At 29.9% G+C, this 13,691-nt stretch overlaps 1 protein-coding gene across 3 annotated transcripts; it reads right to left on the minus strand.

Moving 5' to 3' along the window:
• Window positions 1-10,868: 10,868 nt before the first annotated feature.
• LOC118051729 (uncharacterized CRM domain-containing protein At3g25440, chloroplastic) lies at window positions 10,869-13,444 on the minus strand. 3 transcript variants are annotated; one of them, XM_035062441.2, is made up of 4 exons: window positions 13,264-13,444; window positions 12,675-12,966; window positions 11,911-12,318; window positions 10,869-11,687 (listed from the first exon to the last, which is right to left on the minus strand). In XM_035062441.2, exons 1-4 carry the CDS (start codon window positions 13,380-13,382, stop codon window positions 11,115-11,117), a joined length of 1,392 nt encoding a protein of 463 aa, XP_034918332.1. In that variant the 5' UTR covers window positions 13,383-13,444; the 3' UTR covers window positions 10,869-11,114. The 3 variants fall into 3 exon arrangements, with proteins under 3 accessions (XP_034918332.1, XP_034918334.1, XP_034918333.1); XM_035062443.2 differs by having other exon boundaries at window positions 12,675-12,991; window positions 13,264-13,404; XM_035062442.2 differs by having other exon boundaries at window positions 12,675-12,988; window positions 13,264-13,403.
• Window positions 13,445-13,691: the final 247 nt, after the last annotated feature.

Below are 13,691 nucleotides of genomic sequence, written 5' to 3' on the forward strand. Positions count from 1 at the left end.
TTTAGCTTTTTTTTATTGCAATTTTTCTTTTGTGTTTAATTGCGTTGCTTGTCTTTTCGATAAAAAAAAAAAAGTTTTCTTATGTGTTGCATACGGCCAATACCCTAACATGTTTTGAACGTTTTTTTTTATATACAAAAAATATTGGAAGTTTTAATAATGTGTTTTCACATGGATTTCGTAAACACAACAAAAAAATTATTTGCTTGCATTTTCTGGATTTTACAACATGTTTGTAAAACTTCAAAGGGTATTGGCCAATATTCCAAAAAATATAAAAATCTTATTTTTTTTTGGGGATTCATCTATTATTCACCGCTAATGTTTGGATAAAGAAATCCTTAAAGGACGAATATCCAAAATATTATTGGGAGTAATAAATCTGCACACATCCTTGAAAGAAGCCTTGATTATAATCGAGGACATTTAAAAAAAAAAATTTACTCCACGGTTTACGAGCCGTGAGAGTATAAAATACTAAAAAATAGGTTTTAGCGCCCTAGATTTCTAAATTTTTTTGTCCCTTATGATTTATGAGTCGCAAACTCTTGAAATACTAAGGGAAAAATGAGCTTTCGAAGCACATGGAATCTCCTTGGATTTCTATCCTAATAAATTTTATTTGAATCAAACCTAGGAAGAACTGATGGGATTAGAAAACACCAACACCATAGCAATTATAGATCAAACCAAACACCAAGCAGCTTACCTTAGGTAGGGCGTACTAGGGGTGCTAATACCTTCCCTTTACGCAACCAATCCCTTGCCTTAGAATCTCTGAAAGACCAGTTAGGGTTCCTAGTGACCATAATACTAGGTGGCGACTCCTTTATCCAAAAACAAAAAAACCTGAAATTCAATCGATTGGTTGTCGCGACGCCGCGTGGTTCTTGACGTGCGACAAAACTGATAAATCTAGAATTTTATATGAATCGGTTGACCATTTAGTGACATCAATTTAGCTGGTCGACCGTTTGATCATATGTGATAAAGACCTTGAAATTTGCAAGAACCGATCGACTAATTAGCTTGACCAATTTGAACCAGTCGACTGTTTGAGGTGACAAATGAACAATAATGTCTATAAACGACTACTCTTTGCTAGAATCAATTACACACACACACACACACACACAAGCTATTTAAATAGCAAAAACTAATTCAAATCATTAATCCTAAATCATACTCATATTTGTTCATTAGAACCTTCATATTTTTACACAAGAGTATAAATTCTCATACTCACTACACTTAAACACCTTCATATATTCTAAGTGCTATTGAGTGAGATATAGAGATAGAAGCTTTAGTTATATTATTTACTCTTTGAGAGAGTGTTTTTATATTTTAAACAATTGCAATCCTTTAAAAGTTTAAGTGAAAAACTCATAGTCATTGGTGAGGTTCCTCACCAAGGTGAAAAATCTTGAAGAGGGTATTTCTTTGAGTGATAAAAAAGGGCTTGATGAGGATTCATCAATGACATTGTAATCTTTGGTTTGGACTAGTAAATAAATATAATAATTAAGACTGGTTTTGTGTTTAAAGTGTGGATGTAGGCTTGTCAAACCATGTTAAAAACCGAGTTTGTAATTTATATCCCTATACTCTTTACTTTAGGCACTTTAATTAAATTGTTGGTTAGTTATGTTTATTGTGTTTAAATGAGTTAATTGCATTATTTGCTATTATTAGTGGAACACCTAATTCATCCCCTTTAAATGTTATTGTTGCCTTAATCCTAAAAAAACAATTGGTATTAAAACCTAGTTTTTTTTTATATAAGTTTGCATAAACTTTAAGTAGAATGACAATCACTAGTTTTAATATTTCAAAATGAAGGATCATCAACCTCTAAAACACCTTTCTTTAATTGTAATGACTATGTCTATTGGAAAGCTAGGATAATTATATATCTTTAATCTATTGATTATAATTTATATCAATCTATTGAAAATGGATCTTACAAGCCTACTAAGATTGAAAATGATATAATGATTCCTACACCTAGAAGTGAGTATACCAACGGTGATACAAAGATTTTTTTTTTCTATGGATGATAAAGCTATGAACACTTTGTATTGTGCCTTGAATAAAAGTGAGTTTAATAGAATATCTTGTAAAAAAGCTAAAGATATATGGCATACTTTAGAATTAACTCATAAAGGTAATAATCAAGTTAAAGAATTCAAAATTAATATGCTTGTACATCAATATGAGTTATTCAAAATGTTTCCAAAAGAATCCATAAGTAGTATGTTTACAAGAATAACAATTATCACTAATAGTTTGGATGCTCTTGGTAGGACTTGTACTAGTATCGATATTGTGAGCAAAATTCTTAGGTCCTTACCAAAGACTTGGGAAGAAAAGGTGACGGAAATTCAAGAAGTTAAGAATCTCACCAAACTTTCATTGAAAAAGCTCATAGGTTTACTAATGACTCATGAAATCATCATGGAAAAGCAAGAACTAAAAGAGATGCCAAAGAAAAATTTGGCATTCAAAACCATACACCATATTGATAGTGATAATGATGATGATGATGATGATGATGAAAAAGAAGTGGAGGGGGGCATCGCACTAATCATAGATAATTCCAAAACTTTCTTAGAAAGAAGTAAGAAAATAAAGAATTCTCAAAAAGGATGGAAATAAAAAAGAATCTAACAAAAAGACATTTAGATGTTACAAGTGCAATAAGATGGGACACATAAAAGTTGATTGTCCTCTCCTTCAAAACAAGAAGAAGAAACATAATCACAAACAAGTAATGAAAGCAACATTGAGTGACGCCTCAAATTATAGTTCAAGTGATGAAGAATAGCATGTTGCAAACATTGTTTCATTGCAATTAAAAGTGATAATGAGGTACTTTTTTCGGATGATGAATCTGACCTCTCTTGTAATAAATTGCAGAATGTATTTGAGACATTGTATGATGAATACAAAAAGTTAGGTTCTAAGTATAGTTTATAAAAAAAAAACCATGCATGTTTACTTGTTGAGAAAAATACATTAGAAAAGAAAGCACAGATTGTAGTTGAAGATTGCGATAAAATGAACCAACTTGAAAAGGAAAATAAAGCTTTAAAGGAAAAGGTTGATAGGTTAAAGACTATACTAGCTAAATTTACTCAAGGTTCTAAGATTTTAAAAACCATTCTAACTAGTCAGAGATGTGTCTTCAACATAAGACGATTAGGCTATCAACCTATGAAGAATAAAATATATTGAATGACTATTTTTTAAAAGTCAAACAATCACCTGACCCAAATCAAACATGCAATTATTGTAAAAATATTGGTCATTTGATTTATACATGTTCTGTGAAAAAGGGCAAAATTTTTTATATGACTTGGGTTCCAAAATGAACCACCACTAACCACAAAAGACCCAAGAAGGTATGAATACCAAAAACCTCATCTTGATTTTGTGTGTGTAGGAATTAAAGGAATATAGAGACTGGTTCTTGGATGGTGCTTATTCAAAAAATATAACCGCATATGATTTATTATTTTAAAGCATTACAAAGATCAATGGTGGAAAAATCACTTTTGGAGACAACTCAAAAGGAAATATCATTGGAGTTAGCAATATTGAAGGTAAGTTCTCTCATTTAATAGAAAATGTGTTTCTTGCAAATGGCCTAAAACATAATTTTCTGAATGTTAGTCAATTGTGTGATAAAGGCTATAAAATCATGTTTAACCATACATGTTACTTAATCCTTGAAAATGATAAAGTTTTATATGTTGGTAATAGAAAAGAAAATGTTTATAAGATTAAAATTGATGCATGCATAAGGATAGAAAGTTGTCTTATTGCTAGCATTAATGATAATTTTCTTTGACATATAAAATTAGGTCATATAAGCATGGATTTTCTTTTTTCTAAACTTGTAAAAAAAATGAGCTTATTAAAGGACTCCCTCATATTGCATTCAAAAATAAAAAGTTATGTGATGCTTGCCAAATAGGTAAACAAGTGAGAACATCTTTTAAGAGTAAGCACCACATTTCCATCAAAAGACCTTTAGAATGGCTCCACATAGATCTATTTGGACCAATTAGAGCTATAGGTATAAACAACTATAAATATGTGTTTGTGATTGTAGATGACTTTACAAGATATACATGAGTTTTTTTAAAAAAAATTAAAAGATGAAACTATTTATGAATTTGTAAAGTTTTCAAAGAAAGTTGAAAATAAAAAGGGTTTTTCAATCATAAACATAAGAAGTGATCATAATAGTGAATTTATAAGTGATTTTTTAAAAATGTTTTGTGAAGAAAAAGGATATCACCATAACTTTTCAACTCGTAGAACTCCTTAACTAAATGAGGTTATGGAAAGGAAAAATTGGTCTCTTCAAGAAATGGTAAGACCAATGTTAAATGAATTTAATACCCCTAGATGTTTTTGGGCAGAAGTCATAAACACTTCTTGCTATGTTTTAAATCGTATTACCTTGAAACTAGAGTTGAAAAAGACTTCTTATGAGTTTTAAAGAGGAATAAAACCCAACATCTCATATTTTAATGTTTTTTGCTCAAAATATTTTATTCTTAACACTAAGGATAACTTGGACAAGTTTGATTCAAAATCCAATATTGGTATTTTATTTTTTTTTGGATATTCCTCTTCTAGCAAAGCTTATAGAGTTTATAATAATAGAATACTTTGTCATAAAGAATCCATGCATGTCTCCTTTAAGAAAACTCAAAATGACAAAATTGATGGGATTCTAGATGACATAAATGAGAGTATTCAACATTTAAGTCTTAATGCTAAGATATCTATAGAGAACAACAATGAAGAAATGAACAAGGATCAACCAAGCACAAGCTATCAACAAGAAATTGTAAGTAACTCTTTTGTACCACAAAAAAAGCTAAGGTATGTAAGCTCTCATCCTCCTGACTTAATTATTGATAATGTATTTGAAGGAACCAAGACTAGGGTATCTCTTAGGAACATCAATGAGCATTGTATATTTGTTTTGTATATAGAGCCTAAATCTTTTCTAGAAGCTGAGAAGGATGCTAATTGGATTTTAACTATGCAATATGAGCTAAACCAATATGAAACAAATGATGTTTGGGAACTAGTTCTTAAACCTAAAAATCAATCCAGTATAGGAACAAAATGGGTTTTTAGGAACAAAGTTGATGAACATGGGACAATAATGAGAAATAAAACTAGACTAGTCGTTAAAAGTTATAATCAAGAAGAAGGTATTGATTATGAAGAAACCCTTGCACTCAATTTTACACTTTTTCAAATGGATGTCAAAAGCGCATTTTCCAATGGTTTTATCATGGAAAAGGTATATGTTGAACAACCTCAAGGTTTAGAAAACTTTTATTTTTTTGATCATGTTTTTAAACTAAAAAAGGTTTTATATGGCTTAAAACAAGCACCAAGAGCATGGTATGATAGATTAAAGACTTTTCTTATTGAAAATGATTTCAACATTGACAAAATTGACACCACCCTCCTCACAAAGAGAAAAGGTAGAGATATATTACTTGTACAAATATATGTTGATCATATTATATTCGATGTTATTAACGAATCTCTTTGTAAGAAATTTGCAAAATGCATGCAAGATGAGTTCGAAATGAACATGATGAGAGAATTGAACTTTTTTCTTGGATTGCAAATCAAGCAAACAAGAGATGAAATTTTCATCAACCAATGCAAGTGCATTAAGGATCTAATAAAAAGATTTGGGATGGAACATGTCAAAAAAGCTGACACGTCTATGGGAACATCAACCAAGCTTGATATGGATGAAAATGGTAAGAAATAGACATCACTAAATATCAAGGTATGATTGGCTCACTCTTATATTTAACTACAAGTAAACCCGATATTATATTTTATGTTTGTCTATGCGCATATTTTCAAACATGTCCTAAAGAATCTCATATAGTTGTTGTTAAATTCATTTTTAGATATTTGCATAGTATAATTGACTTAAGGATGTGGTATTTAAAAATAAGTGAGTTGAATTTGATTAGATATGTGAATGTAGATTTTGTTACATGTAAAGTTGATAAAAAAAAAAACATATTAGTGGAACATTTCACTTTTTAGGATCATCACTAATATCTTGAGCTAGAAATAAACAAAACTTAGTAGCTCTATCAACAACTAAAGTGGAATATATTGTGGTAGGTAGTTGTTATGCTCATATTTTATAGATGAAACAAACTTTAAAAGACTTTGGACTAAATTTTGATCATGTTCTTCTCATATGTGATAACATAAGTACTATACGTCTACCTAAGAACCCTATACAACACTCATGTACAAAACATATTCAAGTGAGACATCACTTCTTAAGAGATCCCATGTTGAAATGTGACATTATACTTGATTTTGTTAGCACAGAACATTAACTTGTAAATGTTTTTACATAGCCGTTAGGTAAGGATTCCTTTTATAAAATTAAAAGGAATCTAGGCTTTATACATGCTAATGACAATTGAGGTTTTATGCTTGTATGAATACATTACTGGAAATAAATTGGATATGTTTAAATGATAAAAAAGTATACCCTTTTTAGCATGAAAAATCTGTTATGCTGTAAAATTCTTTGACAATGCAAATCTAGGATGAACCAGTCAACTGGTTCGTCATACCAATTCAATCGGTTGGTCGGTTGAAACAAAGGAACAGAGGGTTAGCTACTAGATGAACAATAACTTTTTGAAATTTCATTTGGTTTAGATTTTGAGACAAGTTGGATAAAAATGGTACATGCTAATCGATCTATAGTTGTCGAAAGAGGTTTAGGAAGCATGAATAGTGATTTTGGGATAGATACAATATTTGATTATATGGCTTGGAAAAATATTTTTTATTTGAAGAAACTCACCTATCTTAAGCTTATTAGAATGTTTTTTTTTTTTTTGTAAATATGTGAATCAACATGAAGCCTAGAATAGTAAGTCACTTGCAAAATAAGCAAATTGAATTTGACTGTGATACTTTAGGCAATAAAATCATTGGAGATTTTGTGTATGAAGTTTAACTTCATATATTTCCTAGAAGGTCCTAAGGTTTATGAAGTTAAAATCATACCAACCATTAGAGATTTTAAGTAAGACAAAATCATAGCTCAACATGCTAATCAATTGTACTAAGATTAAGAGTTAGAATTTGCTCTTTACTCCATAATAGCATATAATATTTTGTCCAAAAAAAGGCATTATAATGAGGTCACTTTTATGAATATGTGTTTGATAGATTGTTTGATTAGAGGACGTCGCATCAATCTCCCCTATATTAAGATGAATATTATCATTACAGCCCATGATTAGAAACAAAAATCTTTACCATATGGTCAATGCTTAACTATTGTTTTTTAGTATTTTGATATCTTGCTCACCAATACAGATAAGAATCCATACTAAAAAATAATGGAAATAGACATCAAGCCACTTAACAAGATGGGGTATGTCTTGAGTAATGATGTTATTCGGATATCTAAAGACCAAATTGGTGCTCATGCTAAAAAAGAGCATGATTAGGGAGAAGAGCAGAATATTGGTGGTAATGTTGAGTTTGTTGATATGTTTGAGACACTATCTAGAGCTTTTTTTTTCAAAAGATGTTGGTACAAGCTGTTGGCGATCAAAGATGGACGGTCGACTATAGCATATTGAGGGTGATATAGATGCATCATATTCGAGAGGATGTGCACGATATGAAGGATATGATGGCAGTTTGCTTTCTCGCTAACCACCACCTTAAACGATTATACCGCAATCATTTAATGTTTTCATTTTTTTTTGTTACTTTTCACTTTGTAATGCATATTATCTTTTGAAAATTATGCAATGATTTTATGCCTTATTTCTCTATGATTGTTATACTTTCCCTATTTTCTTTTTGTTGATGACAAAATGGGAGAGAATTGGGGAGATTGAGGAGAGAATTAAAGAATAGATATAAAACATGATTCATGATTAAGGGGGATGGGGGAATATATATATATATATATATATATATAATAAAAAGGGAGATTGTTGACCTTTGGGTCGCATATTAATATTTTATGTATTTTGATAATAATAATTAAATAGAAATAAACTAATGATATACTTGGATGATATGAAGTTTAAACATGTTTATATAAAGATATATGAATGAAGAAATCAATCAACAAGTCCAAGATAAAAAGCAAGTAAAAACTTGTTTTTAAGTATTCATTTTAATGCTTAAATGTAAATTTTTATATCATACTTGATAGTACAAATTAAAATGAATACATACACTTCACTTTGCATGCATTTAAAAAGGATTGATAAAATAGTTCTAAGAATTCACCAAGATTAAAACTGATAAATCTGGAATTCTACATGAACCAATCGATCGTTTGGTGATACCAATTTAATTAGTCGATTGTTTATTCATACGTGATGAACACCTGGGAATTTGCAGAAACCAGTTGATTGATTAAGTTGTCAAAGGAACAATAATGGCTATATAAATGACTATTTTTGCTAGAATCATTTATATAGCCTGCTAATTGAAGAATTAAGTACAAAATTTAACTATACACACACACACACACATAAGCTATTTAAAGAGCAAAAACAACTTCAAATCATCGATCATAAATCATATTCATATTTGTGCATTAAAACCTTTATATTCTTGCACAAGAGTATAAATTCTCATACTCACTACACTTAAACACTTTCATACATTCTAAATGTTATTAAATGAGCTATTGAAATATAAGCTTCAATTGTATTATCCACTCCTTAAGAGAATTTTGTTATATTTCAAACAATTGTAATTCTTCAATAGTTTAAATGAAAAATTGTTAGTCAATTGTAAGGTTCCTCACCAAGGTGAAAAATCTTAAAGAGGGTATTTCATCAAATGATGAAAAAGGGCTTGTTGAAAATTTATCAAGAACATTGTAATCACTAGTAAATAATACAATACTCAAGACTGGTTTGTGTTTGAAATAATGTAGGCTTGTTGAACCATGTTAAAAAACCGAGTTTGCAATTTATATCTCTATACTCTTTACTTTAAGCACTTTAATTAAATTGTTGGTTAATTATGTTTATTGTGTTTAATTGAGTTCATTACAATATTTGTTATTATTAGTAGAACATCTAATTCACTCACTCATAGGTATTATTATTGTCTTAATCTTAGAACAACACTATTCGTTGTAATTTGTTATATGCAATTTGATTGAGTTCCACAGTTAATTGGTAATTAAACTTATGAACTTAATGTCCAGTTGTTCAATAGACTTTTGTAGATTAGGTTTAGCTTGATGTTTAGGCTGACAACACCAAGAGTCTAAAAAGCAAACATTATCTAGAAATTGTTGGATTCGCTTCATTGGTGATTAAACTTGTGAACACAATATTCAGTTGTTCAACAGACATGTGTAGATTGGTTTAGCTCGATGTTTGGGCTGACAACACCAAGAGTTCGAGCAAACATTATCTAGAAATTACTGGACTTGAGCCTTTTATGTTTAAGGCATGGCAGAAAACCAGGCAAATGACAATCCTAGAACCATGCTAGGAATATGTAATTATATTAAGTCCTTGTTTATTTATGGAAAATAAATTTCTAAAAAATAAATTATTTTTTGAAGTTTAACAGTATCATAAAAAGTAAATTAAAAAAACAAGTTTTCAATGTTTGATAATATCTTGAAAAATAAACTGAAAAATAATACCTTTTTAATTAATTTGTTTCAAGTTTATTAAAAAATAGAAACTAAAATTTTTTATAAAATATAATTTCATAAATTATTTCATATAAAACAAATAACAATAAAAAATAAGGACTAAATTTAACAAACAAAAAAGTTGAAAGTAAATTAAATTAGAAAAATATTCAATTTTACAAATTATTTCAAATAAAAAAATAGCAATAAAAAACAAAAACCAAATTCGAATGATAAAAAAGATTAAAGAATGATAAAATTGATAAAAAAAAATTAATTTCATAAATTATTTGAAATAAAATAATAAATAAAAAATAAAGATCAAATCTGATAAATAAATTAAAAAAATTCAATTAAAAAAATAAAATAAACAAATAAAAATTCAAAAATAAAAATCAAAGTTAATATAAAAATAAAATTAATTCAAATTCTAAAAAATAAAATTGAAAGAAAAAAAATCAAAATAAACTAAAAAGTAACACCTTTTTAATTAATTTTTTTTAAGTCTATTAAAAATTAGAAACCAAAAGTTTTTATAAAATATAATTTCATAGATTATTTCACATAAAACAAATAACAATAAAAAATAAAAATTAAATTTAACAAACTAAAAAGTTGAAAGTAAATTAAATTGGAAAAAAATTCAATTTCACAAATTATTTCAAAATAAAAAAAATAGCAATAAAAAACAAAAATCAAATTCGAATGACGAAAAAGATTAAAGAATGATAAAATTAATAAAAAAAAAAATTTTAATTTCCTAAATTATTTAAAATAAAATAAATAATAATAAAAAAATAAAGATCAAATCTGATAAATAAATAAAAAAATTTCAATTAAAAAATAAAATAAACAAATAACAATTAAAAAATAAAAATCAAAGTTAATATAAAAATAAAAATTTGAGAAAAAAAAAAATCAAAATAAAAATATATAATAATAAAAAAAATTAAAGTTAAAATTAGATATAATTAAAAAATAAAAAATATATTTTAAATTTTTTTATAATTTCTAGAAAGTATATTTCATCTAAAATAAAATAAAAACTTATTTAAAATCAATCTAAATTGAAAAAGAGTTTTTAATTAATTAATTTTTTTAATAATAAATAAACATAGAAAAATTCTAAAAAATAATTAGTTGCCATGAAACATAAAATAGGACCTAAGTAATCACCATAACTACGTTTCTGAAGTTCCAAGTTATGTTTACAATCAAATACGAAAAGCTACAACATCATATTCTAACACATTTTGCAAACATTTCTATCAAAGTGGTTTTAAATCAGAAAAAATAAAAAAATAAAAATGCAACGCCCATCAAATATTGCTAGGCTTCACGTACTAGTAAAGAAGCCTATCGTCCGGAATGATGACCGCTGTCATAAGTCAGTCGTCTCCTATCTCTTCTTTCTCTTTAAAAGAGAAGCAGCACGGAGAAACATGCGATCAACCTCGTCAAAGGATGGTGAATCGACATCTACCCCTGTGGGGATATCCACATCTTTCCCCGATGTCACTCCCTTTTTTGAGCCCAGAGATATTTGGCGCAAATGCTCCTCAAAATCTTCATGCTCTCCGTCTGCTTCGACTGAGAACTTTTCAAACTCTTCCAAATAAAGTGGACGTTTTGATGTCTCCTCCGTGTCTGCGTCAGAGTCAGTCTCAAAAATGTCTGATAGATCTTCCGAGTCTGATGCAATCCCTAAGTCAGTATCAGGACTATCCTCAGAGCCTTCATCTTGCCTATCAATGATTTCTTTCAGCTTTTCTGAATTCTCCAATTGCTTGCTTGAAATGCTCCTAGATTCTGCACCATCAATGTCAGTCTCAGGGGTTTCTTCGGTAGGTTCAGTTCCTTTTCCACCTTTTCCTCCAGCCCGTGCATGAAGCAACTCAAGGTCCTGTTGTAGTCTTGGTATGTACCTCCTGAGAGCCCTTAGACCATCCCTGCATTTTGACTTATCCAAAGCCTGCACAAGGTTTAGAGGAGAGAAGAAATCAGCTCATGGAAGGCAAGATCTAAGGCTTTAAGATCTCTCTTATCAAATAACAAGATAAAAAGTGAAACTTTGAGCATGCATTGCATGCTTCTACATGAAGACCTAAAATAATGATGATGGTATTCATCCAAACCTAATTTCATAATCAGTCATTAAGGCCTCAGAAAATAAAAAGGGAAAGGGACAAAAGAACCTTCTTTCTGGAGAGAGTGACCCTGGGTGACATAATCTCTGTTGGTGGTTGGGAATAGTTCTTCCCTCTGTACATGATTATCGTGTCCTCTTCATGAATATCCAGCACAATCCCTCCAGTGAATCGTGCCAGTTCAGCAGCAATCTCCTTCACTTCCTCTGGAGTGAATGTCTTAACCACCACTTTCAGAGTCTGATGTTTCTTCCAGTGCAAGTGCATGTTAAGAATCACACCCTGGTATATTCCCCTTCTGCCGACGGGCACATAATTCTTGCACTTAAGGCCCATCTTTAAAAAGAAGAAGTGCTCTTCTGGAGTCAATATCTCTGGATCATGAGTTGCTTCCGATGATTCTTTTGGTTCAATCTTTTTCAAAGCTTGAACAAACCTTTCTTCTTTCCTTTGAGCCTGCAGAAAAAACAAGCTAAGCCACAAGATACATTGAAGCAGATCACAAGAGCTATACAATAAACATTTTCAAACAAAATAAAAAACTCAACTGCAGAGTAACCTCAATCCCGAACCAAAAACGTACGAAGAAAACAAAACATAACATTCAACAAAAGAATATTATGAAGCTACTAAACCAGAATACATCAGTCTTAAGGTGTCTATAAATATGGTAAACCAGAATACATCAATCTCAAGGTGTCTATCAACATGGTTGAAGCAGCTCAAATTAAAGAGAATAACAATGGGCTTGGATTTTCCTAATCTATTATACTCACTATATTTCACATTAAATCAACAAAACCAAAACTCACCTTTCTCAACTTGTATAAGATTTTCTCTTCAGCTGTCATTCTCTCGTACTCTTTCTTCTTCTTCCACCTGAAGAACTTTAACCACCTCACCACCGCTCGTTTGCCTTTGAGCTTTGGTCTCTTCACTTTAACATCACTACCACTAAAGACCGCCGCGGTTTTCTCAATATTTTCGGTTGGCTCCACAACTTTGTCAACATTGTTTAGAGATGGACAAAGAGTGAATCCATAAATGACCCACCAAAGGAACAAGATGCCCTTTAACGTTATACACTGGTCTCTGACCAAGAACCTTGCACATCACATCAACCAAACTACTAAACCATGAGTTTAATTAATCTTCACTAAAAATTTGAAGTTTACTGAAAAAATGAAAAATTCAAACCTAATTAAGAAACACTGCAGGTAAAATTTATGTTTCTTTTTTTCTTTTTCCAGAAATCAAGAAAAAAAGAAAAAGAAAAATGACCGAAGCTGGAATGAAAAGCACCACTTCACAGGCAAAAAATCATTTACCTAAAACAAAACAGAAAAAAAAAAAAAAAAAAAAAAAAAAAAAAAAAAAACAAGAGGGAAGGGAGAGAGTTACCTGGTTCTATAAAGATATGAATTTGAAGAGATTGTGAAATGATTTGGGTGGAAATTCTTGAGGTGGTGAGATTTGCAGAGACCAAGAGATTCTAAAGTTATAAACCTCTTCACCGCCATTTTTCTCTTCTCCACGCACCCCTTTGGCAGCCACAGTCCGTTCTGCCTTCTGAACCAGAGAGATTGTTATTTAGGATTGAGTAATGGGCTAATTTAGCCAAGAAATACGCGATGGGCTCCAAGTACGTAAATAGTTAGCCCTACGGCAAAAGGTATTAGGCCTAGAACATTGGTTGCTGACTTATTTTTCTTGGATAGCAACTATTGGACTCCAATGCTACGACGGTAATAAAGATGGTTTATGTGAACACTATTGGTCACAAAACTCAAAATTACTTTGGCAGCCATCTGAATACTACTACATCTCCG

This window comes from Populus alba, chromosome 14 (assembly GCF_005239225.2).
Source record: "Populus alba chromosome 14, ASM523922v2, whole genome shotgun sequence".
Classification (NCBI taxonomy): domain Eukaryota; kingdom Viridiplantae; phylum Streptophyta; class Magnoliopsida; order Malpighiales; family Salicaceae; genus Populus; species Populus alba.

What these genes read in the sequence shown, in the direction of transcription:
- LOC118051729 (XM_035062441.2), bottom strand. Translation starts at nt 13,382, where the DNA reads ATGGCGGTGAAGAGGTTTATAACTTTAGAATCTCTTGGTCTCTGCAAA. An exon ending in TCATATCTTTATAGAACCAG is followed by an intron (nt 12,967 to 13,263) that starts GTAACTCTCTCC and finishes GTGATGTGCAAG; the next exon opens with GTTCTTGGTCAGAGACCAGT. An exon ending in TCACTCTCTCCAGAAAGAAG is followed by an intron (nt 11,688 to 11,910) that starts GTTCTTTTGTCC and finishes AACCTTGTGCAG; the next exon opens with GCTTTGGATAAGTCAAAATG.